The sequence below is a fragment of the Carettochelys insculpta genome, chromosome 2 (assembly GCF_033958435.1).
Source record: "Carettochelys insculpta isolate YL-2023 chromosome 2, ASM3395843v1, whole genome shotgun sequence".
Taxonomy (NCBI): domain Eukaryota; kingdom Metazoa; phylum Chordata; order Testudines; family Carettochelyidae; genus Carettochelys; species Carettochelys insculpta.
The window spans coordinates 144,663,940-144,688,387 of record NC_134138.1 but is presented as its reverse complement, the minus strand read 5'-3'; the positions used below and the strand labels follow the sequence as shown (position 1 = coordinate 144,688,387).

At 44.7% G+C, this 24,448-nt stretch overlaps 1 protein-coding gene across 9 annotated transcripts in view; it reads right to left on the bottom strand.

Annotated features, from left to right (window-relative positions):
* CDH18 (cadherin 18) overlaps window positions 1-24,448 on the bottom strand; it is a 1,028,199-nt gene that overhangs the window by 98,036 nt on the left and 905,715 nt on the right. For all 9 annotated transcript variants that reach the window (XM_074987814.1, XM_074987813.1, XM_074987811.1 and 6 more), the window contains 2 exons: window positions 20,251-20,438; window positions 8,934-9,187 (listed from right to left, as the gene is read on the bottom strand). In XM_074987814.1, coding sequence (XP_074843915.1) covers window positions 8,934-9,187; window positions 20,251-20,438 — 442 coding nt within the window. The remainder of the gene's footprint in view (window positions 1-8,933; window positions 9,188-20,250; window positions 20,439-24,448) is intronic.

Genomic DNA, 24,448 nt, shown 5'->3' with positions numbered 1-24,448 from the left:
TACTCCTTGTTCTGCCATCTGACACCACTGAGAACAGTTTCTCACCCTCCTTTTTAGAGCTTCCCTTCAGGAAGTTGACGGCTGCTATTAAATCACCTCTAAGTCTTCTCTTTTGTAAACTAAACAAGCCCAAATCCCTCAGCCTATCCTCAAAGGTCTTGTGCTCCAGACCCTTAATCATTTTTGTTGCCCTTCGCTGAACCTGCTCCAGCAAATCCACATCCTTTTTATACTGGGGGGCCCAAAACTGCACACAATATTTCAGATGTGGCCTCACCAGTGCCGAATAAAGAGGAATAACTACCTCTCTAGATCTGCTCAAAATGCTCCTCCTAATGCACCTGAGTATGCCGTCAGCTTTCTTGGCTACAAGGGCACACTGTTTACTCATATCCAGCCTTTCATCCACCATAACCCCTAGGTCCCTTTCCATCGTACTGCTGCTGAGCCAGTTGGTCCCCAGCCTGTAACAATGTTTGGGATTCTTCCGCCCCAGGTGCAGGACTCTACACTTCTCCTTATTCAACTGCATCAGATTTTTTTTGGCCCAGTCCTCCAATTTATCCAGGTCCCTCTGGATTCTCTCTCTACCGTCCAATGTATCTATCTCTCCCCCTAGTTTTGGGTCATCCGCAAACTTGCTGAAGGTGCAACCCAGTCCCTCATCCAGGTCATTAATAAAGATGTTGAATAACACCGGCCCCAGAACCGAGCCTTGCGGCACTCCGCTTGAAACAGACTGCCATCCAGCTATAGAGCCATTGACCACTACCCATTGGGCCTGACCATCAAGCCAGCTTTCTATCCATCTTATAGTCCAAGGATCCAATCCATATTTCCTTAACTTATGGACAAGAATGTTGTGGGAGACCATATCAAAAGCTTTGCTGAAGTCAAGGTATATCACAACCACTGACTGCCTCATGTCCACAGAGCTTGTTACCTCGTCATAGATGCTAATCAGATTGGTGAGGCAGGACTTGCCCCTGGTAAATCCATGTTGGCTACTTTTGATCACTTTTCCCTCTTCCAAGTGCTTCAAAATGGATTCCTTGAGGAGTCCCTCTATTATTTTCCCAGGGATTGAGGTAAGGCTGATGGGTCTATAGTTCCCTGGATTGTCCTTCTTTCCTTTTTTAAAGATGGGCACTAAGTTTGTCTTCCTTCAGTCATCCGGTATCTCCCCCGATCTCCAAGAGTCTTCAAGGATAATGGCCAAAGCAATTATCAGCAATGACCACTGCCAATTCCCTCAGTACTCTGGGGTGCATTAAATCCAGACCCATGGGCTTGTGCACATCTAGTTTTTCTAGATAGCTCAGAACTTGTTCCTTCCCCACAGATGGCTGCCCTCCACCTTCCCATACTGCATCATATAGGACCGTCCTGGGGAAGTTGACTTTGTCCATGAAGACTGAGGCAAAAAAAGCATTGAGTACTTCAGCTATTCCTGCATCATCTGTCACTAGGTTACCTCCCTCATCCAGTAATGGCCCCACACCTTCTCTGATAACCTGTTTATTGTTCACATGCCCGTAGAAACACTTCTTGTTACTCTTCACATCCCTTGCCAGCTGCAGTTCCAATTGTGCTTTTGCTTTCCTGATTACTGCCCAGCATTCTCCAGCTGTATGTTTATACTCCTCCTTAGTCAACTGTCCACTTTTCCATCTCTTGTGTGCATCCTTTTTGAGTTTAAGCTGACTAAGGATTTCCCTGTTAAGCCAAGCTGGTTGCCTTCCATGTTTGCATTTCTTACTTCGCAGTGGGATTGTTTGTTCCTGTGCCTTCAGTAAGACTTCTTTAAAATCCTTCCAGTTCTCTTCAACATTTTTCCCCTTCATTTTCATTTCCCAAGGGTCCTGCTCATCTGGTGTCTTAGGGAGTCAAAGTCTGTTCTTCTGAAATCAAGGGTCTGTATGTTACTGCTCACCCTTCTTCCGGATCCTGAAATCTACAATCTCATGGTTGCTGCAGGCCAGGTTCCCTCTCACTTCTATTTCTTCTACTAGTTCTTCCCTGTTTGTGAGCAACAGATCAAGTTGCTCACAAAAGACACACCCCCCCACAGGCAGCAAGCAAGGGCACCTGCCACAAGCAGGCAGGAATTGAACCTGCACTCTCCTGATCTGTAGTTAGGCATGTTATCCATTGCACCACTGGTCTGGGGACCAAGTCAAAGTATATTATATTGACTGACTTCCTCATGTGCACAGGCATTGCTTGCCCTTGGAGAATCCATGTATAACCACATATATGATTTGACAAACTGGCAGTATGTTTTGATTCAGATTTCTGAAAAAAAATAAGAAATGTTATAGGGGACATAAAGTGGAAGTAATAGGGAACAACGGGTCTTCACTTCCATGCACCAGATAGAAATATCTATATTTGGTCACATGCTGCTTGGCTTTTTTCTTATTTGCTCTAATCATTCCTTTGGTACTTACTGTGTCCACAATGATCCTTTCTGCAACTAGAATAAAGTTTAACCTAATCGGTCAGTTAATTGTTTTTAAGCTGGCAATAAATTAATAATATGCTTGAAACAATATGTGTCTAAATTTATATCTATGTCAGTTATGGCAGTGTCCCTAACAGTGTAAGTGGGTGTGACTTGCACCCACAGCACCTCTTACTGGTCATGTGGGAATTAGCTCTTTCAGCCTTTGGAGTGCTCTCTTCTGGCTCGTGTCTCACACATTGTTATCTGCTTATTCTCCACACCTGTCAGCACCCAAGTCCCTCCCAGATCACAGTGCCCTCCCCTCAGACAACTGACCTGCTGCAGTGCCCCCTCCCTTATGAGTCCATCCCTCCCAGTGAATCCTGAACCCCAATACATACCTTGCCTCAATGACCAGTGAGTGTATCTAGCCCCTTAACCCAGGGACAAAATGCAGTCTGTAATGGCCACTCATCTCTGACAAGGGGGCTGGACCTGCTGCTTTCTATTGCCCTGGCTGCCTCCCTGCAGGCCCAGTATCCTTAGGCGTTATATCAGGCCTTACAGCCTGGGAGCTTGCATGACCAGAGCTCACCCAGCTCTGCCTGCCTTTCCCACAGCCATGCTCTGTATTAAGATGCCCCTGTAGTTTCTTTGGTAACTAGGTTCCTCCTACTCCAGTGATAGAGCAAGACTCTTTTCTCTTCTTCCTGTAAAGGAGCACCCTCTTCTTATACATCACCAGCTGAGCTCTAATGAGCTGCAGCCCTAATTGCAGCTGTTGGCTCTTCCAGGCTCAGCCCTTTCCCAGGCTGAGTTTAACCCTTTCTTCCCCCGGAGCAGGGTAATCACCTGGCTACATACAGAAAGGACACACAACTTGATGAAGACACACAATGAAGAAAATTATTGCTCTTTAATCGTACCGTTAACTAGTATCATTCTCTACTGGATCTAACTATGTAACTTAAATGACTGGTAGCCAGCTCTGTGGGAGAATCAGCTGTGGAACACGTCTTTATGTATGTGGTAGACAGGTTGGAAATTTTGTGTTTACTCATAAATTAATGTCAACTAAAGTGTTTTTGTTTGTTTTAAAGTACCATTGTGTGGGTATGAACATGGAAAAAGTGATCCTAATATCATTCTTTCAACAGAGTCAACCCAGAGTTTTCAAACTTTTATCAAACAGCACTTATCAAAGCTAATGGGAATTTTATGGCTATATTTCAAACACATTGAAGCTGCGTCTACACTAGGCATTATTTCCGAAAGCCTGGGCCCTCTTTTGAAAGAATGTGTGGCGTGTCTACACATGTTGCGCGCTCTTTCGAAAATGGGATCAAGAACACGCCCCGCCATCTGAAATTGCTCTTCCAAACATGAAATAGGAAAACCCGCCCCTTTTGAAAGCTCATTTCGAAAGAAGTCATGTGTAGACATTCTGCAACCTGCTCTTGTGATAGAGGGGGGGGTCCGCCATGTTGGTGATCAGCTGTTAGGTGGAGATGGGCTGTCCATTGCCTGCGGGGCTCTATGGTCTGTCTGTGCAGCCGCCTTTAAAGCTGCACACACCTGGAAACCCCACTGCAGGAAGCTGAGAGCATGCAGGGAGCAGCCATCGCACGTGCTACCCATGCACACCCAGTGAGACCCTCAGCAGCCACTGGAGTAGCATGGCCACCAGCCAGGGACATAAGGAGCCCTAGACCCCCCCTACGAGTGTGCCCAGTGGTCTCAGGGCTCCTGCTGGGGGGGAAAAAGAGAGCCCCCTCCTGGACAGAGCATGAGCTGCTGGGACCTGCTGGGCCTATGGCAGGATGAAGAGGCCATGGTGAGATGGGCACAAAGTGGTGGAATGTGGCTGCTTATACCCGGCTGACTGAGGGCCTGACAACCCATGGCCACCCTGCCTGCACTCCAGACCAGGTACACAGCAAGGTCAAGGAGTTGCGGCAGGGGTACGCCTGGGCTCAGGACGCGACCAGCTAGCTGGGAGCCAACCCCACTTTGTGCCCATTTTACTGGGAGTGCCAAAGCCTCCTGGGCCCCGGGGACACTGTCTCCCCACACCGGGCTCCCACCCTGGTGGTCTCAGACAAATGAATATATAGAGGGTGGAGACCCAGCTTTCCTCTTATGCCTAACCCCTTTGTAGGTCAGTGTGGGACATTTGCACTGCAGCTGTTGCCACCCTCCACTCTGCCCACATAAATAGTTCACCACTGTTAATGTCAAACCAACATATAGTTTTATTCTATTCTAGATATTTTTTACAAACCATTGATGCTAGTTATGTTTCAATGTCGCTGCATACTTTGCAACCCCATGCCTCTGTTTATTGAGGGGGGCGGTGAAGGGTGGAGGAGGACCTGTGAGGGTGCTCAGGTGAGGGTGAGTGTTCCCTGAAGGTAAAGGCCTCCCGGATATGGATCCCATCACGGTGGAGCTGCCAGTTGGGGCTGTGACAGGCTGCTCATACCCCTAGCCAGTCTTGGACATCCAGCCCTGGTGGAGGGTCTCCTCATGCACTTTGATGAGGTTGTGCAGGGTGCATCAGGTGGCCACAAGCGGCGGGATGTTCTCCACCCCTACATCCAAGTGCGTGAGGAGGCACCTGATTCTCGCCTTCAAGGGGATGAAAGTACACTCCATGTGGTACCTCACCCATATGAGCAGGGCATTGAATATCTCCTGTGTGGGTGTGAGGCATCCCACGTATGGTTCCAAAAGTCATGGCTGCAGAGGATAAGCCAGGTCAGCCACTAGGTAGAGTGGCATGGCGATGCTGCTGATGGTGTGTTTCTGCTGGGTGATACAGGTGCCTGACTCCATCCACTCATACTGGGCAGAATTTTGGAAAATGCAGGCATTGTGTGCCTGGCCTGGCCAGCCCACATAGGGTATCAGTGAACTGGGCCCAAGAGTCCACCACCACCTGGAGCATGATTGAGTGGTAGCTCTTGTGGTTCAGATCTCATCCGTCGCTGTGGTCCAGCGCCCTGATGGGGATATGCATCCTGTCCATCAACCTGAAGCACTGGGAGAACCCAAGCTTGGTGAAACCCTCGATGATCGCATTGAGGTCCCCTGTGTGCAAAGCCTCTGCACCAGCACTTCACTGATGGCTCTCTCAACCTGTAGGGGACAGAGAGGAAGCATGCCTGTGGGTGTGGCCCTGGCAGAGTGCCCATCTGGCAGCAGCCCTGTACATGGGTGGGGCATCAGGGTCCCCTGTGGCTAGGCCTCCCTGCCGCCCCAGTCCAAGCCCTCCTTTCCCAGGCTCCCAGGGTCCTCTTTGCCTGACAGCTCCCTCCTCACTCCCCAAGGCAGGCTGGGGCCCAGTATATGGCTTACCTGGAGTATGACAGCCCAGGTAGTGGACTTGCCTGCCCCAAATTTCTGCCTGATGGACCGGTAGCTGTCCAGGTTGGCCAGCTTTCAGATTGTGAAGGCCATGCACTTCTCAACAATCAGGGATGCCTGCATCCATGTGCCATCGAAGGATGGGGGTGAACCAGCTGCAGATCCCCAGAAAGATCTCCTTCTTCATCTGGAGATCCTGCAGCCAGCGTGCATTGTCCCACTCGCCCATGACCACCCTGTCCTACCAGTGGGTGTTGTTGGCATGGGTCCAGATGTGCAGGACGACCTGTGGGGGGCCTGGCAGGGGTTGTAGTGGGTCAGAACCCTCTGGCCTGGGTCTGCATCACCCCAGTAGGCCGAGGAGGGTGGCCAGGAGAACAGCCAGCATCCTGGCCAAGGCAACCCTGTGGAGATGCCGCTGCTGTGGGTCCATGCCTGCCAATTTGCAAGGTCAGGAACAGGTTGAGCCTGGCTGTGAGCAGCAGGGCAGACCTCAGCAGCTTGTGCAGGGAGGGGCAGTTGGGGAGGGGACCTTTAACATGCTGTGTGGCTGGGGGCCCTGGAAGAGCTCTCTGCCCATGTGACCCTGTCCATGGCATTTCCTGCCCTGTTCTTCCAGAAGAGCATCCGCGCACGTGTAGACGCAATCTTCCGGAAAAGGATCATCCAGAAGAGAGATTCTAAAAGATCCTCTTCCAGATGACTGTGCATGTGTAGACACAGCCAATGAGTCTTCGAGAATCAGCACAGAAACAGATTTCAGAATCATAAAAACTAGTAGCTTATAACATTCAAATGTTACTTTGTCCTCTATATTCATATAGTAAGCTTTAATTAAAGTTTGTGCATGTCTAACCTTGGAAAGGCTGCTTTCCATTTACTTTCTCCTATAGTTACATAAAGGATTTACAATTAGTTCATAAAAAGAATGAGGCAACTAAGCCATAGAGTCATATCTGAGTTAGTTTTAGTACAAGATCTTGGTCTATCTACACATTATTATACCTTTTGTTCGCAAAGAACCACACATCTAAAGTAAAAAAAATAACCACCAGTTTATTCTTCATCATGTCTTAAAACATGCAGAGTAACTTTGCTGTAACCCAGGAACAGACCATGCCAAAATTTGAGATGTAACCAGTAATCCTCCCTTTCTCTATGTTGGCTGAATCCAAACACCTAGGATTTTAGAATGCTTCAGATTCATATCCCCTGCACCTGGGTATACGAGTGTTCAGCCCCAGTGCTGTGGCATGGCCTGTAATAGGCAGTATATGGAATTTTGATCCAGCTTCTACAGTTCAGATCTCGATGTCTTTCTAAACCAGCTGTATTATAAATTGTAGCATTATTGTCATACCTTTATGACAATATCACAGAATCTATTATATATTTTAGTGAGTTTGTGGGATCAAGAACTCCTTCTAAACAGTACGAGATAGGACTAACAAATAGAGCTTTTTCTAATTACAGCTTAAAGCAACGCACGTGTTTGGTTGTGCCAGGAAAACAGGATGAACTCAGACTAGGATTGCTTCTCATTAAACCTTATGGAAAAGAGTTAAATCAGATAAGTCTGGAGTAGTTCTCTGTTTTGGCACAGATAATTCAATGCTTAAGTTTTGAAAACTCCTCCTAAATGGCACACCAACTTTGGTATACAGTTTCCTCTTAACATAACTTAAAGAACTGTAAATATTTGGTTGTGCCAGGAAAACAGGATGTGCATAGAATGGATTTGCTTTTCAGAAAACCATACGAAAAAGAATCACCAAATCAAGTACAGTCCTCAAAATAGACTTAACTGAGCAAATACTGAGAAATAGTAAACTAAGATGATCTGGAAAAACCGTATGAACCTGGAATAAGATTGCTTCTCAATAAAACTTACAGAAAAGAGATAAAACAAAGAAATCTGGAGTAGACCTCTGTTTAGATGAATCAATGATTAAAGTTTGGAAACTAGAAAAAAATGTTATTGGAAACCAAATTTACTGTAGCCCTTTTCTGTTCAAACGTAAATGAACATGTTTATAGGCGTGAAAAACCCACACTTAAAAAAATTAAAATATTAAATGGAAAATGTTAATAATCTCTTTTTTAAGAAATCCCAAATAAAAATTAACTTCATAAAAATAAGACTATATTTAAATAAAGATTAAAATAAAATATCCTTTTCTTTTTTAATAATTGAGTTAAGGACCAGAGCAATGCCAGATAAATCTGCTAATTTATTTTAAAAAAAAAACAACCTCCCCTCTAAAACTGTTTCTAGAAATAATTTCCAGTCTGAAGACTATTTGAATTTTTTTTCACTAAAATGTTATGTATATATTTAATTTATAAATTCAGCATCTGATCTTGTACCCACTCACTGTTGAGACAAACAGCAATAGAACAAATTATCTTTCCACGTACTATGTCCAGTAGCAAACGTGCGAGGTCTGGCTCTAACAATGTTAGCAAGGCAACAGGACAGATTATGTAACCAAAGTTCTCTTCTACTTTGATATGAATGAAAAATATTAGAATGGTGTAACTAAGAATATTAAAATTGTATTATTAGGTTGTATTAGTTTATTAGACGTGTTAGATTATACTTTTTAAATAAAATCACTACATGCCCAAGGTGGGGAAGGAGGGAGGATCCTCCTTGATACCCAGCATAAGCGCTTGTCACAGTATAATTTCCTCCATTTTGGAAAGTGCAGCGACTGCTTCCTCCCTGTGCAAACACAGAAACCCCAAAGATTGTGTTTAGAACCCAGAACGACAGGCCTGACCAGAAAGTGGGCTGGCTACATTGGTTGGAGGGTAGGACTGCAGGTGGCACCACCTTACTGGATATGTCAGGCATGAACAGTAAATCTTTCCTGCTCAATGGACTGTCTGGAGAAAGATTGTGTCAGCACGAATTTCACACTTAGTTCTGTTCAGGTCAATGGCTAATGTTAGCCCAAACAAATTAAAGGGCTAATAATTACAGTATGTAAAAATTACATGTTGGGAATAAAATTCTCATCCATTTTTTTCCATTATAGGCTAATAGGAAAGACATTCCAGATCTCTTTAATCCTTTCATACCCAGACTTCAATTCAGTACCGCTTGGATTTTCTGTACCTTACTAAGCTGTTAGCACTGTCGGGATCTTGTGCTGCTACTGTACCAACAACAGTCCCAATCTTCGTATTTTCATAAACTTCCATGACATAGGAAGGCATAGAGAAAAGTGGAGGCTCATCCACATCCCCAACAATGATCTTCAACATAGTTACATCTTTAAATGGTCCCAAGTGTGAAAAGCGGAAATCAAGGTGTGTATTTGCTCCTTCTATATTAAGAGTATACGATTTCTTTTTTTCATAGTTGAGAGGCTGTTGGAAAAAGAAAGACGTGACATTAGCTTGTTGTGCTTTTGTTTACATTTCTTTCAGTTTTGTTAGGAGGAGAATTAGAGCATATCTACACAGCAGTAAGCCAACTACAGCAGGCCTACATTAGCTCATTTGGGTTTATGAGGCTACAAAATAATACTGTAGAAGTTTGGCCTTGGACAGAATGCATGAAAAAAATTCTAAATGTACATTCCGCTTATTTTTACATTCACTTGCCCCTAGAATCATAGATAAAAATTGAATTAAATTAATGAAATGCTAACATTGCAGCTATACATTCAAAGTCAGAAAACATGAAATTTAAGATTGCATATACAATCTTAGTTCTGCCCTCTAGTGCACAAATATTATGGCACAGGACTACATTTTTCCTTCAGTGACCTGTCTGATTATCTAGAGCATGGTTTCCGAAACTGAGGGGGCATAAAGAAATTCTGGGGGGTAGGGGGGCACGAGGGGACCTAGCCCCCCCATCATTCCCCCCAACCAAAGAAAAAGCTGGCATTTGCTTCTGGCTCTCAGCCCCTGCCATTTTATGCGGGCAACATGGCGCAGCTTCTATAAAAAGCAGGCAGCCAGCAAAGACCCACATGGAGCTGGCTGCCTCTTGCAAAGGGGAGTGAGTGTGGGTTGGGGAGGGTGGGGGAGGTGGAGAAGGATGGGGTTAGATGGGGGCTGGAGGTGCCTGGCTTGCAGGAGGGGGATGGAGTGAGTGGGGAACTGGGGGTGCCTTGCTTTGGGGGAGGGGAGGGACTTGCGCACGGGGGCTCATGGGGGTCAGGTGGCCAGCTTGTAGGGCTTGTGGGGCTTGGGAGGCTCAAGCTGGCAGACGGGCGGCTGGGCCCAGCAGTGCGGGGCTCGGTCAGCTTGGATGGGCGGCTCTGGCAGCATAGGTCTCAGGTGGGCAGGCAGCTGGCACGGGCAGTTCCAGCAGCTGGCACAGGGCTCAGGCAGCTGGGGCTGCACCAGGCACCCACAAGGGTCCAAGAAAAACTATTTGTACTTATTAATGTTAAACAACATTTTTATACCAAGATTTTGTGTTTATTTTAGATTACGAATTTAATTTTTTGCTAAAGGGGGGTTGGATGATGGTAAAGAAGAGATGGGGCCATGAAAGTTTCTCAAAAATCAAAAAGGGGGCGTGATGCTGAAAAGTTTGGAAACCACTGATCTAGAGTATCTCCATGGAAATTGCTGATGCAGAAGTTGGTCTCAAATTCTGTGATCACTTGAGCTACGTCTACACGAGTGAGTTTTTCTGAAAAAGCTGGGGCTTTTTTCAAAAATCCTGTGGCGCACCCACACACAAAATGCATTCTTTCAATGTTAAATTGGAAGAATGCAGCACATTTTCCAGCTGCCCTCTTCCTCTCCCAGATGAGGAAGAGTGCCTTTTTCAGAAAGATTCCTTCAAAAAAGAAAAAGTGTGTAAACGCCCAGTGGGGGGGGGGGCACTTTTTCCAAAGAGAAGTCCTCATGGCACTGGATTTTTCAATCCCTGGACCATTCTTTTGAAAGAGTTGGGGGCTGTGTGGACACTCTCTATCACAAGAGCAGATTGATTTTTTTTGGTTCACTTTTTTGTGTGTGGATGCAACCTTTCTAAACAAGTTTTTGCAGAAGAGATCTTCCAGAGGAACTTCTTTGGAAGGATTGCTGTAGTAACCATGATGTTTCTTAATAAAGTTTTCTTAAACAATTTTACATGTTCACATTTACCATCTGTACATAAGACAAAAGGGCTGTATGATCACAATTTTCTGAAAAAATTTTGGGCACACCACTGGGGAAAGGCAGTAATAGTAAACAACCTTGGGAATGCCTCTGGTTACCTTTCAGTTGATACAGTACAATACCAGACTCGTAGAGATTTGCCCATATTATCTAGAGGCAAAGTGAACACATTCTGTATGATGCAAGCATATATGCACTGTGCTCATGTACCAGCTTTGCCCAAGAGCCTTGAGTGAATCTCAGGGAAGTTTCATCTCAAAATTTCAAGCATGCTATATTTCACATGACTTTGAAGAGAAATTTTGAACAGATTTAGTAGCTATATTTACTTGTGACTTTTCTATGGGCTCATGATACACGTTATTCTACACAAAAGCAAAAAGATAGGAAAATTCTTACAGAGAATGTATTGCAACTTTAGTTGCTGAACAAAACTGATTCTGATCTTAGTGGAGACAAGCTATTCAAAGTAAAATGTTGGCAGTGATTAAACAAGTAGAAAGATTATATGAAATCACTTTCCATTCCCTGAACTGTCATCACAGGAATACAGTATCAGTTTTAGAATGTATTCAAAGTGCTTGTTAAAAATATTGATCTTGAACTGACCAAACAATAAAAATATATCAGAAGGATGCTTTTCAAATATATATACATGGCCACTGGAGAAATTGTGATGTCTCTGGAGCAATACAGGAGATATGGGATGCCAGGAATTTTCTGAATCATTGAAACTGAGGTGATGCAATCCATTATATTGGCTTAGCAAAAGAATGCTGTTTGATGTCAGAATGTGCAATTGACTCACATCACTTGTTATTTTGCATAGTAATACAAGGACTGGTTATTTGAACATTAGTCATACCCTAAAACAAAATAGTGTGACAATGAGCACTATTCCGAACTGCAGCACTTCAGTTATAAACTATGTTAAATCAGATTTTAATGTGGCTGAACTACTGATTTATAACATTGCAATTTCCTCATTTTCTCTGCATGTTTTCATGTCAACATACTGTGACATTAACACGTGGTTTAAACCAGGATGGGAACTTTCTGAGTCACTATGGCTACGTCTACACGTGCACGCTACATCGAAATAGCTTATTTCGATGTAGCGACATCGAAATAAGCTATTTCGATGAATAACGTCTACACGTCCTCCAGGGCTGGCAACGTCGACGTTCAACATCGACGTTACGCAGCACCACATCGAAATAGGCGCAGCGAGGGAATGTCTACACGCCAAAGTAGCCCACATCGAAATAAGGTCACAGGGCGGACTCAACAGCAAGCCGCTCCCTTAAAGGGCCCCTCCCAGACACAGTTGCACTAAACAACACAAGATACACAGAGCCGACAACTGGTTGCAGACCCTGTGCCTGCAGCATGGATCCCCAGCTGCGGCAGCAGCAGCCAGAAACCCTGGGCTGCTGCACACGATGACCATAGAGCCCCGCAGGGGCTGGGGAGAGAGCGTCTCTCAACCCCTCAGCTGATGGCCACCATGGCGGACCCCACAATTTTGATGTTGCAGGACACGCAACGACTACACAGTCCCTACTTCGACGTTGAACGTCGAAGTAGGGCGCTATTCCCATCCCCTCATGGGGTTAGCGACTTCGACGTCTCACCGCCTAATGTCGATTTCAACTTCGAAATAGCGCCCAACACGTGTAGGTGTGACGGGCGCTATTTCGAAGTTGGCGCCACTACTTCGAAGTAGCGTGCACGTGTAGACGTGGCCTATAGGGGCTCGTCTGCATACTTGGCTTAATATAATTCTTGACCTTCCCCCCCACCCCTCCACGCTCTTATTTGCTCACCTTGATCATTTTTTTTCTGATTTGTCCTCCTTGATTACTGTTTTTGGTTCTCTGTGCCCTAAATATTGAGTCTGTTCTGGTAAGGCTATGCTCTGAAGAATTGGGTCTGTCCCACGAAAGCTCACCTAATAAACTATTTTGCTATTCTTTAAAGTGCTACTTGACTGCTTTTTGTTTTGATAGTGTATAGATTAGCATGGCTCCCTCTCTGTTACTGATTTTACTGGGATTGCAAGAATGTGAATAAGGGCATAATTTACTTATGAGTCTGCATCAGTTGTCATTCTTAATATACAGAGACATATGTTGCATTACATGGCAGATACTACCCCCACACTGTAAACAAATGAATCAAAATGTGACATGATTTGGATAGACGTAGGAACCATTTTTAAAAAATCCCACACATTTTTATTGCAAAATTTCATAACTCATACAAATTACTTGTACATACTGTAAAATAAAATGTTGGAGGTGTCATAAAATCTTTTAAATCTACTTTTAGATTAGGACTATGGTTAAGTGCTTATAATCATGAGAAGTCAACAGTTTGTTCTTATTTCTTCTTACTGCCAGGATATCTGCAGTCTCAGAAGCTGGAAATGAAGGAAGTGTTGTTTCTGCAAATTTGTCTGGACAATGATGCAGAAGTTACTGTGTACAGAACTTGTGATCCTATGGTGGTATCAACTGACATTATCCACCTTGTTCCTGTGTTGCCGGGAGGCATCCAGGCCAAACATAGCTGGAATTGACGTGGGAACTGCACTTGGTGGATGGCAAGGATATGGAATGAAAGGACAGACAATAGAAGTACGTGTTCAAATGGAGAAAGAGTTTTCCTTACTTTTCTCTACTGTAGTTTAACAGACGTAACAGAACGAGCTCTCCTTACTTCGGGAAATGTTTTGCAAGGTGTACTCCATTTCAAATTCTCAATGAGTCTTCAGGAGAGGCAAGAATTCATCCGAGCTTTGCAGCAGTTGGGCAATATCAGTAACATAGGGATGCAGAGCAGGTTAGCAGTCTCACCTCTGACTCCATCTTCTGTGGCTATATCTACACTAGGGGAAAACTTTGAAATGGCCATGCTAATGGCCAAATTGGAGAATGCTAATGAGGTGCTGAAATGAATATTCAGCACCTCATTAGCATGCTGCCGGCCGTGTGCTGCGGTTCCCTCATGCGTGGCTTGTCTACACGGGGGTCCTTTCCGAAAGGACCTTGCAAACATTGAAATCCCCTTATGAGCTGAATAAGGGAATTTTGATATTTGCAGGGTCCTTTAGAAAAGGACCCCCATGTAGACAAGCCGCTTGCAAGCGAACCGGAGTGCTTTTGAAGTGCCGCGGCCAGCAGCATGCTAATAAGGTGCTGAATATTCATTTCAGCACCTCATTAGTATTCTCTGATTTGGCCATTCATGTGGCCATATCAAAGTTTTCCCCTTGTGTAGACAGAGCCTGTGAGTGGAAGGGGAGTAGTACTGGGCTCTCCCCTGTTGCAGGGGCTTTTCCTCTCACTTGGGGTGGAAGAATCCCAAGCATTGTTATAGGCTGGGGACTGATTGGCTAAGCAGTAATACAGTGGAAAGGGACCTAGGGGTTATGGTGGATGAAAGGCTGGATAGGAGTAAACAGTGTGCCCTTGCAGCCAAGAAGGCTAACGGCATATTGGGGTGCATTAGGAGGAGAATTGCGAGCAGATCTAGAGGAGTGGTTATTCCCCTCTATTCAGCACTGGTGAGGCCACATCTGGAATATTGTGTCCCGTTTTGGGCCCCCCAGTATAAAAAGGATGTGGATGTGCTGGAGCAGGTTCGGTGGAGGGCAACAAAAATGCTAAAGGGGCTCGAGCACATGACCTATGAGGAGAGGCTGAGGGAGTTGGGCTTATTTAGTTTACAGAAGAGAAGTCTGAGGGGTGATTTAATAGCAGCCTTCAACTTCCTGATGAGGTGTTCTAAAGAGTATGGAGAGACTTTGTTCTCAGTGGTGACAGATGGCAGAACAAGGAGAAATGGTCTGAAGTTACAGAGGGAGAGGTGTAGGTTGGATATTAGCAAAAACTACTTTACCAGGAGGGTGGTGAAGCACTGGAATGTGTTGCCTATAGAGGTGGTGGATTCTCCATCCCTAGGAGGTTTTTAAGTCCCAGCTTGACAAGGCACTGGCTGGAATGACTTCGTTGGGGTTGATCCTGGTTGAAGCAGGAGGCTGCACTAGATGAGCTCTTGAGGTCCCTTCCAGCCCCATGATTCTATGATTCTATAACTCCTCTGGTGACTTCATTGCCTGAGTGGTGAGAAGCACTGTTGGGCTGCCCAGCCCAAAGCAGATGTGTCCCTTACCAAAGACATGGTAGCCTCTGTGTGTGTGTGTGTGTGTGTGTGTGTGTAAGAGAATGCCAATCATCATGCCAATCATTTTTGGGGACTTAGCCACCAGTGGAAGGTGTTGGAGAAAGGTTGCAGCACCACGACAACCATGTCCATGCTGTCCCAGCTGACTCATATACCAATGCCAACCATACCTGGAGAGGGTGAAGGCGTAGCCTGGAATAGGGAACTATGCGATGACTAGAAACTTGGACAGGGAGCATAGACGCTGAGCAAGAACCTGGAAATGATGGTTGTGAAGATGCCATCAAGGTGCAGGCATTTCGAGAACCACCCTGATAATTCTGACTCAACATATAGGCTATGTCTACACATGCCACTTCTTCTGGAAGCGGCCTGGTAATGAGTAGCCGGGAAGATGCTAATAAGGCACGGGTGTAAATTTCCCACATATTATTACCATATGACCATGTGATTTGGAGTTCAGAAGAAGTTCTTCCGGATTTCAAAACACAAATGCAGATGCACAGCCCACGGGGATCTTCTGGAAGGAAACCCTCAAAATTTTGAGGAAGAAAGGGCTTCTGGAAGGAGGGTTTTCTTCCGGAAGATCCCCACAGGCCATGTAGCTGTATAAGTATTTTGGAGTCTGGAAAAGCTTCTTCTGGGCTCCAAATCATGTGGACATATACTATGAGGCACAGGAAATATACATCTGTGCCTCATTATCATCTTCCGGGCTGCTCACATCCATGCCCCTTCTAGAATAAGGGGTACATGTAGACACAGCCTTAAAGTTTGCCGGACTAAGCAAGAGTCCCAGCCTGACCAGAGATTCCATGGTGGAAGCCACCTGGGTCTGCACCCAGTGATAAAAACAGCCTTGCAGGAGCCAGTTGTCCACATAGAGTAGACCTGAATGCTGTTGCAGTAGAGGAAGGCTACCACCACTGCCATGCACTTGATGAACACTCAGTGGGCGATGGAAAACCGAAAGCGAAGGGCTGCAAAGTTTTGGGTGGCCCACAATAAAATGCAGTGCTGATAGGAAGGTTAGATAATAATATGCAAATATGTGTTTTTAAGTCAAGAGCAGTGTCCCAGTCCCCCAGATCCAGGGAGGAAATATTGGCTCCTAGAAAGACCATATAGAACTTGTGGGAAACAACAAACTTGTTGAGCTCCCTGAGTTCCTACATAGGCCACAGCTCCCCCTGCCTTTTCCATTGGGAATGGGAAATAATGGAACTAGAACCCTCAGTCCCCTTACTGAGGAAGAACCTCCTCCACCATCCCCCAGGGTCAGAGGTGATTGTAGCTCCTGGAGGAGGAGCTGCTTGTGAGAAGTGTCCCTGATGAGGGCCAGGCGGCGGGGACCTGAAGGTGGGGGGGGACATAAAGGGATGGCATAGCCTGATGCGACAGTCCTGCAGATGTGCTGGCTGACCTGTTTGGGAGGGAAGGACAAAGCCTGTTGAGAAACAGAAGGGAAGGATCTGGTATCATTTGTACTCCAGTCTCAGGTGTGCTATCAAGATGAGTGCTTGGCTCTGGAGGAGGGCTTGGACTGGCTGTGGTTGGCCCCAGACTGATGATGGGAAGGGTTAAGGTGGGAGTAGTGGGGCGTACAGCAGTGGAAGTTTGAGTTCACACAATGGTGGAAAGGCCTCAGCTGGGGCTGTGGCTTAAACAGCTTCCACTGCGTAGCTGATATATGCATGCCCAAGGACGTCATGGTGTTCCTGAGTTCTTGAGATTATGGAGGTGGAAATTAGTTTGTTCCGCAAATGGCACCACTCCATCAAAAGGGACATCCCGCATAGTTTCCTGGACCTCCAGCAGGAGACCAGATGTTTGTGACCAGGCCACTCAATGCATGGCAATGCCTGAAACAGTAGTCGGGCCACTGCATCCCCCAAATCCAAGGAAGCCTCATGACTGGTACAGGGACAGCAGTTTACCTTCCCGCAGAATAGCAAAGAACTCCTCCCCCAACTCACACAGTGAGTCCTTAAATTTAAGGAGAGAGGCCCAAGAGTCATAACTGTAAAGTATTTGTGCTCCATCCCTCAAGTGATGGGAGGGATGGAGACTGGATTTTGCTGAAACACAGCATTAAGAGGTGGACCGTGCTAAGATGGGGGGCTGATGTCAAGATGCAGACCAACATTGAGAGTGGCTCTGGTGCTGAGACGAAGATAGGCATTAGTAATTGGATCGGTGTGTCAAGTGTTGGGTGCCAATGAGGTAAAATTTGATGCGTTGCAGAAGGTGGGCATCAAGAGCCAGATCCACAGGGAAACCGGTGTGTAGAGCCAGACCAGCATGGAGAGTGGGATCTGCCGGCGCAGCTGGAGCAATGCTGAAGCATGTCCAAGCCTGCCACTGCATGGGGCCAAAGTGATTGGATTCTGGGACCAAGATGACAAGTGAGAGAACCCAAACTGGAATGACATCGAGACGAGTGCAGGCCTTGAGAGACATGTTGCTATGGTGGGCAGAGTTTGTCAAAGGGCTGAAATCAGAGCTGTCTACCATGGAGACCCTGGAACAGGAGAGGCCATGTGTAGAGTGGCCTCGAGGTCAAATGCCATGAATGCAACTGGTACTGTGAATCAGACTGACAATGCCATAAGCTGTCAGGTCTGAACTCAGAGCGATGTCACAACTCCAAGAGGCCAGGCACTTGTGCCAGAACAGGCATGGCGAGTACAGCAGGCTTGCCCCAGAGATATGTTGAGGGACAGAAGCCTCAGTCTGCACTAGGGATTGTATAATTTTAATGTACGTGTCACGTGTTGATGAAGGGCAACCAGTACTGGTTCTCCTCTTGAGGAGTCCTGGAGGATTGGGCTCAGTGAGCGTGACACTGGGACATTAGGATCATGGGCACTGGGGTAGTTGGCTGCTGCCTGCAGTGAAGACAAAGGGGTCAAAAGAGCCAGGGCTAATGACTTGGGCATCTTGGAGGTACACACCAGAGTGTAAGAGTAGTGCCATGGTGGAGGCTTTGAGGAACACTACTGCTGGGACGCGTCCTTTTTCAGTGCCAGGTCCAGAGTAGAGGACAGCACTCTACACACCAAAGAACCGGCTGCGGAGTCTTGCCATGGAGGTTGAAGTGCTGACTCCATGAGTAGCTGATGGAATCAAAAGACGTTCTTTATGAGTTCAGGGCTTAAAACTGCTGCAGATTCTGTACTTACCAGTTTGATGTATTTCCCCCAAATAACGAAGACAGGAATCATAGGGGTTGCTTTTTGGCATGGACTTCAAGCAGGAGCTGCACTGTTTGAAGCTCTGGGACTTTTTCCTGCCCCAATCCCCCAGAGGGGACATGGGAGGAGAAGAGAAACCCTTCCTCACCCACTGGCTGCCTAACACTAACTAGCTGAAAGCAATGGCTATGCTAAAGAACTATTTGCAGCACTTACACAAGAAAGTTCTAGAGACTCACGGCATAGCAATGAGTACTTTGCCAAAGTTCCAATAGCCCTCACGAACGATAAGAAACAATGGAAGGGCAGTTGGGTCAGCAGGGTCATACCTGATAGGTAGGAGCTAGGGTAAAACCTTCTGACAGTTGGGCATGCAGTGCTCGCACAACTAACTCGAATAGATATGAGCAAGCACTCCAAGAAGGCTGAAATCAGAGCTCTCTGCCATGGAGACTTTTGAACAGGAGTGGCCATGTGTAGAGTGGGATCGAGGTCAAATGCCATGAGTGCAACTGGTATCGTGAATCAGACTGACGGTGCCATGAGCATATTATTGAATATTGAGTGCAGGTGATTCTAGAAGCACCAGATATTTAACTAATTGTTGCCTTCAGATTTTTCCCCATCTTCTCTTTCTTCATTTCCCGCACAGAATTAAAAGTTTTTGATGGAAACATATTCACATTGATGTGCTCCATTAGGTTTACAAATTAAAACACGCATGCAGACTTCACTAGCATTAAATTTCTCATTGCCATAGATGAATTTTCTAAGTCAGGATTGTTGTGGCTGATTCTCCACCCTGGCATTCTGAATGCAGGTAATGCGGGTTGGCTTGTCTAATAAAAGACTCTGCCTCTGAACCTCCCACAGAGAAAAATCTACCCGTTTTCACTTAGTTCTGAGACAGTCAGTAGCTGCCATCACCCAAGTCCAAAAAAACCCTTTAAATGAAAGAAATAACTTGGGAATCTCTTTTCTGTGAGTGCCCTGAATTCCTTTCCCCAAGCAGAGGTAAACAAAGAAATATTGATCTCTGATAGCGAGCTGGCTGAACTAAGCATGCAGGCTTGAGAACTCTGTCCCACCACACACAATCCGGATTTCAGCACAGCATATAACAAAGAAAAGCTACTTTATTAAACAAAACAAAAGACAAATTTGCAAGCATACTTAATAGACTGGTGTATCGTAGAAATTGTAATCCCTGGGTGAAGAGACTTAGTTACAGTGTTTACAAAACACAATAGATGCAAAGCCAGTTCTCAGCCCTTAAAAATGAATAATAAACTCCCTGACATGTCTACTTATACAGTTTTCTTTACTTACATAGTTTTGGAGTATTTCCCAGGGGACACCTTCCTCCATCCATTCTGTGACTCTCCTACAAAAGGACTCTGCCAAATGTACTGTTTTCAGGTTTGAATCTCTTTAGCTGTATTCCATGGGCTTTTGCATGTTCTAAAGCTCAAAAACTGCTTTCTCTTTTCTTGGTTAAAACTGCGCAACCCTGTCCCAGCTCTCATTCATGACGAGAATTCAAGCCATCTGGAGCAACTATACTGTTGCTGGCTGACTGTGTTTAGATTTTTTAATCCATAATGTCTCATGAGCAGTATAGCCACTAAATGGGAAACCTTCAAAAACAATTGCACATGGTTTAATCTAATTTAGTCTATTTGGCTATTATTGAATATTGAGTGCAGGTGATTCTAGAAGCACCAGATATTTAATTAATTGTTGCCTTCAGGTTTTTCTTCATCTTCTTCTCATTCTGCATTTCCCACACAGAATTAAAAGTTTTCGATGGAAACATATTCACATTGATGTGCTCCATTAGGTTTACAAATTAAAACATGTGCAGACTTCACTAACATTTTAATGATGCTCACAGAAGCATCATTTTCAAAGCCATTTTCCTACCTTCTTCAGTGAAATAATTCCTTCCCGTGTTTCTTTGTCAGTGGATATGGAAAATACTCCAGAGCCATCACCATTTATGATTGTGTACTTCATATCTGCATTAGAGCCAGCATCTGCATCATTTGCCTTGATTTTGCCTACTGGTGATCCAATTTGTGCTGATTCAGGAACATAGAGTTGATAATGTTCTGGAAAAAATATTAGGACAATATTTTTATCAAATCTAAAACAGAATTTCAGAACACTCAACACCAGACCCATCATGCCTGCAAATCAGAGAACACAATTACCTCTGGATACTGACAATACTAAACTTTAGCAAACCATATACTTTTTCTGATCATAAAGAATGAAACCAGAATTAAAAATGGCATTCAGTATTTGTACAAGCAGGTTCTGATGGCCATTAAAAGACAAAATACTAGTTCAAGAGACCATTAAGTAATTGGAGTACAATACCTTCTGTTAGCAAACTTTCGAAAATACATTCTGGGATGAATTACTGGTTTATATTTATCCACACAAATACACACAGCACACACCTTGGCTATGGGACATGCTTTCTACAAAGAGTAAATCACTCTTTTTTTGGCAAGAATGACAGAAGCAGTCTGTTACAGTGGGGTAAAAATCTATGTTATCACAAAAGTCTCAGTTCTTATATTTCGAAACTATTGTTTCAGTATTAGGTTTATACTCTACAAGCAGTACAGCATGTGTATTTTTCAGCCTTAGTAAAAGTAAAGATCTCTATGTTCATTTTCTTCTTCATCTGGAGAAGGAAACAAATGCAAGTATTCCAAGATAAAGGAAGAATAACCTACAAAGCATGGAGCTGTTGTTTTCCTTCCCAACTCTGTTAGTTGCAAGACTGATTACTACTCAAAACTTTATGGCTCTGAACAAAACTTGCTTCAATCTGAAGTGAATATTCATGCACCCCGTTTTCTAGACATAAAACTAGAAGAACTAAAAACCGATAGAAAACAATAAGACCAGACAGTCTGAAATTAAAATAGCAATGCCTGTTGATATGGAGCTGGGAGTTTCCGAAATAATTGGTTTCATGTTGCACTGAGAAATGTCCACAACTGTAATATTAGGAGACCTATATTTAGGATTGTCAGAATTTAATTTACTTTATGTTATTTTTTTAATTTGACAGGTTATATCAATGTGCATTTTAAAAGATTTTATATTTTAATCAGTTTAAATTTTCAAAGTAGCTCATAATTATAGGTTTTAAGTACATTGTATTATTTTTATCTATTTAAATTTTCACAGTTGCAGAAAATTACAGGGGAGATAAACTACAGAGGCATTAATTATTTAGAGACAGTAGCTGTTGAGACAAACATTTAAAGCTCTATAAACTTTAACCACAAACTATTAATCTCACATACCAAATTATACAGAGTAAATAGTCTTAAATCAAATTGTAAAAACTCATCCAGAAGAATTTTTTTTTTTTTTTTTTACTTTACACATCTGTAAATCAGAATTAACATTGTTGGAAATAGGTTTTCATAGGATGTGGGGACATGTGCCTACACATAACTATTTATTGGCGTTGTCATGCTGAGTAGACAGGTTCCAGTGTTTTGCTAGGGGCCAGTCCAGGCCTCCTAGCATCCCAGCATAAGGAGTGCACAAGGGTGACTTAAAGCATTACTTTCCCACCCCTCTTTGCCGTGAGATATTTCACAAAACATTTTTAAAAAGAACTTATCCTACATCTGGCTCTTACACAGTTTATTTCACTCCTTCATCAGAATCATCTGGAAACAGCCTTGCTCAGAGACAGAACATTGTACCAGCTGGACAGAATATTGACCACTAGTCAGAACCACTACTCTGGCAACTATTTTGGGAAATCTTGTCTTCATACCTGTATAACTGTTTTGTGGACAGATGATTAAGCAAACACCTACAAGATAATAAGGTAATGAGTAACAGTCAGCATTGCTTTATCAAGAACAAATCACGTCATATATTTTGATTTTGATACTGATGTGAATAAGCAAGCTAGAGGAATACACTCTAGGTCATGGTTTCCCAAACTGGTGGGGGTGCCCCCTGAGGGGGCATGAAAAAATTTCTGGGGGGGGACATGAGGAAGCCCAGCCCCTCCATCATTCCCCCCACCCAAAGAAAGAGCTGGCCTTTCCCTGTCTTTTTACGCGGGTGACTCAGCACAGCCACTGTAAAAAGCAGGCCGCTGGTGAAGAACCACATGGAGCTAGCTGCCTTCTGCAAAGATGAGTGAGCGAGGGTGGTGGGAGGAGGAGGATGGGGTTATATGGGAGACTGGGGGTGTCTGTCTTGGGTGAGGGGGATGGGGATGGGGTAAGAGCAGGGGGCTGATGGTGCCTGGCTTTGTGAGAGGGGAGGGGCTCTGGCAGTTGGCTTGAGGGGTTCAGGCAACTGGCCCTCGCAGCATGTGGCTCAGGCAACTTGGGCTGGCAGGCAGGCGTCTGGCCCCAGAAACAAGGGACTCAGGCAGTTGGTCCCAGCAGCGTGGAGCTTGGGCGGCTGGGAATGGTGGAGGGGTGAAGGCACAGGAACAAATAACCCCACTGCATAGTTAGAAATGCAGATATGGTAGGTAACCAGCTTGGTTTAACAGGGAAATGTTTGGTCAGCTTAAACTCTAAAAGGATGCATATAAGACATGGAAACATGGACAGTTGACTAAGGAGACGTATGAATATATGGCTGGAGAATGCTGGGCAGTAATCAGGAAAGAAAAAGCAGAACTGGAACTGCTGCTGCCAAGGGATGTGAAGGGTAACAAGAAGGGTTTCTACAGGCATGTTAACAATAAGAGGGTTATCAGGGAAGATATGCGGCCGTTATTGGATGAGGGAGGTAACCTACTGACAGATGATGTAAGAAAAGCTGAAGTACTCAATGCTTTTTTTGCCTCCGTCTTCATGGACAGGGATAGCTCCTACACTATGGCACTAGACAATGCAGTATGGGAAGGTGGAGGGCAGCCATCAGTGGGGAAGGAACAAGTTAAGAGCTACCTAGAAAAACTAGATGTACACAAATCCATGGGTCTGGATTTAATGCACCCAAGGATAGTGAGGGAATTGGCAGAGGTCATTGCTGAGCTTTTGGCCAATATCTTTGAAGACTCTTGGAGATCAGTAGAGATCCTGGATGACTGGAAAAAGGCAAATGTAGTGCCCATCTTTAAAAAAGGAAAGACAGGCAATCCAGGGAACTATAGACCAGTCAGCCTTACCTCAATCCCTGGGAAAATAATGGGGGGGATCCTCAAGGAATCCATTTTGAAGCTCAGTGGAAAGGGACATACATGTTATAGTGGATGAAAGGTTTTATATGAGTAAATAGTGTTCCCTTGTAGCCAAGAAGGCTAAAAGCATATTAGGGTGCATTAGTAGGAGCATTTCAAGCAGATCTAGAGTAGTGGTTGTTCCCTCTATTTGGCACTGGTGAGGCCACAACTGGAATAGTGTATCCAGTTTTGGGCCCCGCAGTATAAATGCGATGTGCATGTGCTGGAGCGGGTCCAGCAGAGGGCAACAAAACTGATCTAGGGACTTGAGCACATGATCTATGAGAGGTTTAGGGATTTGGGCTTATTAAGTCACACCCTCCCTGATAACCCTCTTACTGCTAACATTTCTGTTAACTTCCTTCTTGTTACCCTTCACATCCCTTACTAGCTGCAGTTCCAATTGTGCTTTTGCCTTCCTGATTACTTCCCAGCATTCTCCAGCAATATATTTATACTCCTCCTTAGTCATCTGTCCAAGTTACCACTTCTTATACACATCTTTTTTGAGTTTAAGCTTGCCGTGGATTTCCATGGTAAACCAAGCTGGTTGCCTGCCACTAATCCCTAGAAGTAATTCTTTTGCTCTGGTTAGGCCTCAGCTGCAGTATTGTGTCCAATTATGGACAACACATCTCAGTAAAGATGTGGACAAACTGGAGATAGTTCAGAGAAAAGCAACAGAAATGTTTAAAGATCTCGAAGACATGAGCTCTGAGAGAAGACTGAAAACAAACGCAGAATTTAGTTTGTCTGACAAAGAGAAGACGAAGAGGGGACATGTAAACAATTTTCAAATACCTAAAGAGGAAGCTGAAAATTTGTTCATCTTAGCCTCTGAAGACAGCACAAGAAACAATGGTATTAAAGTGCAGCAAAGACAGCTTACATTGG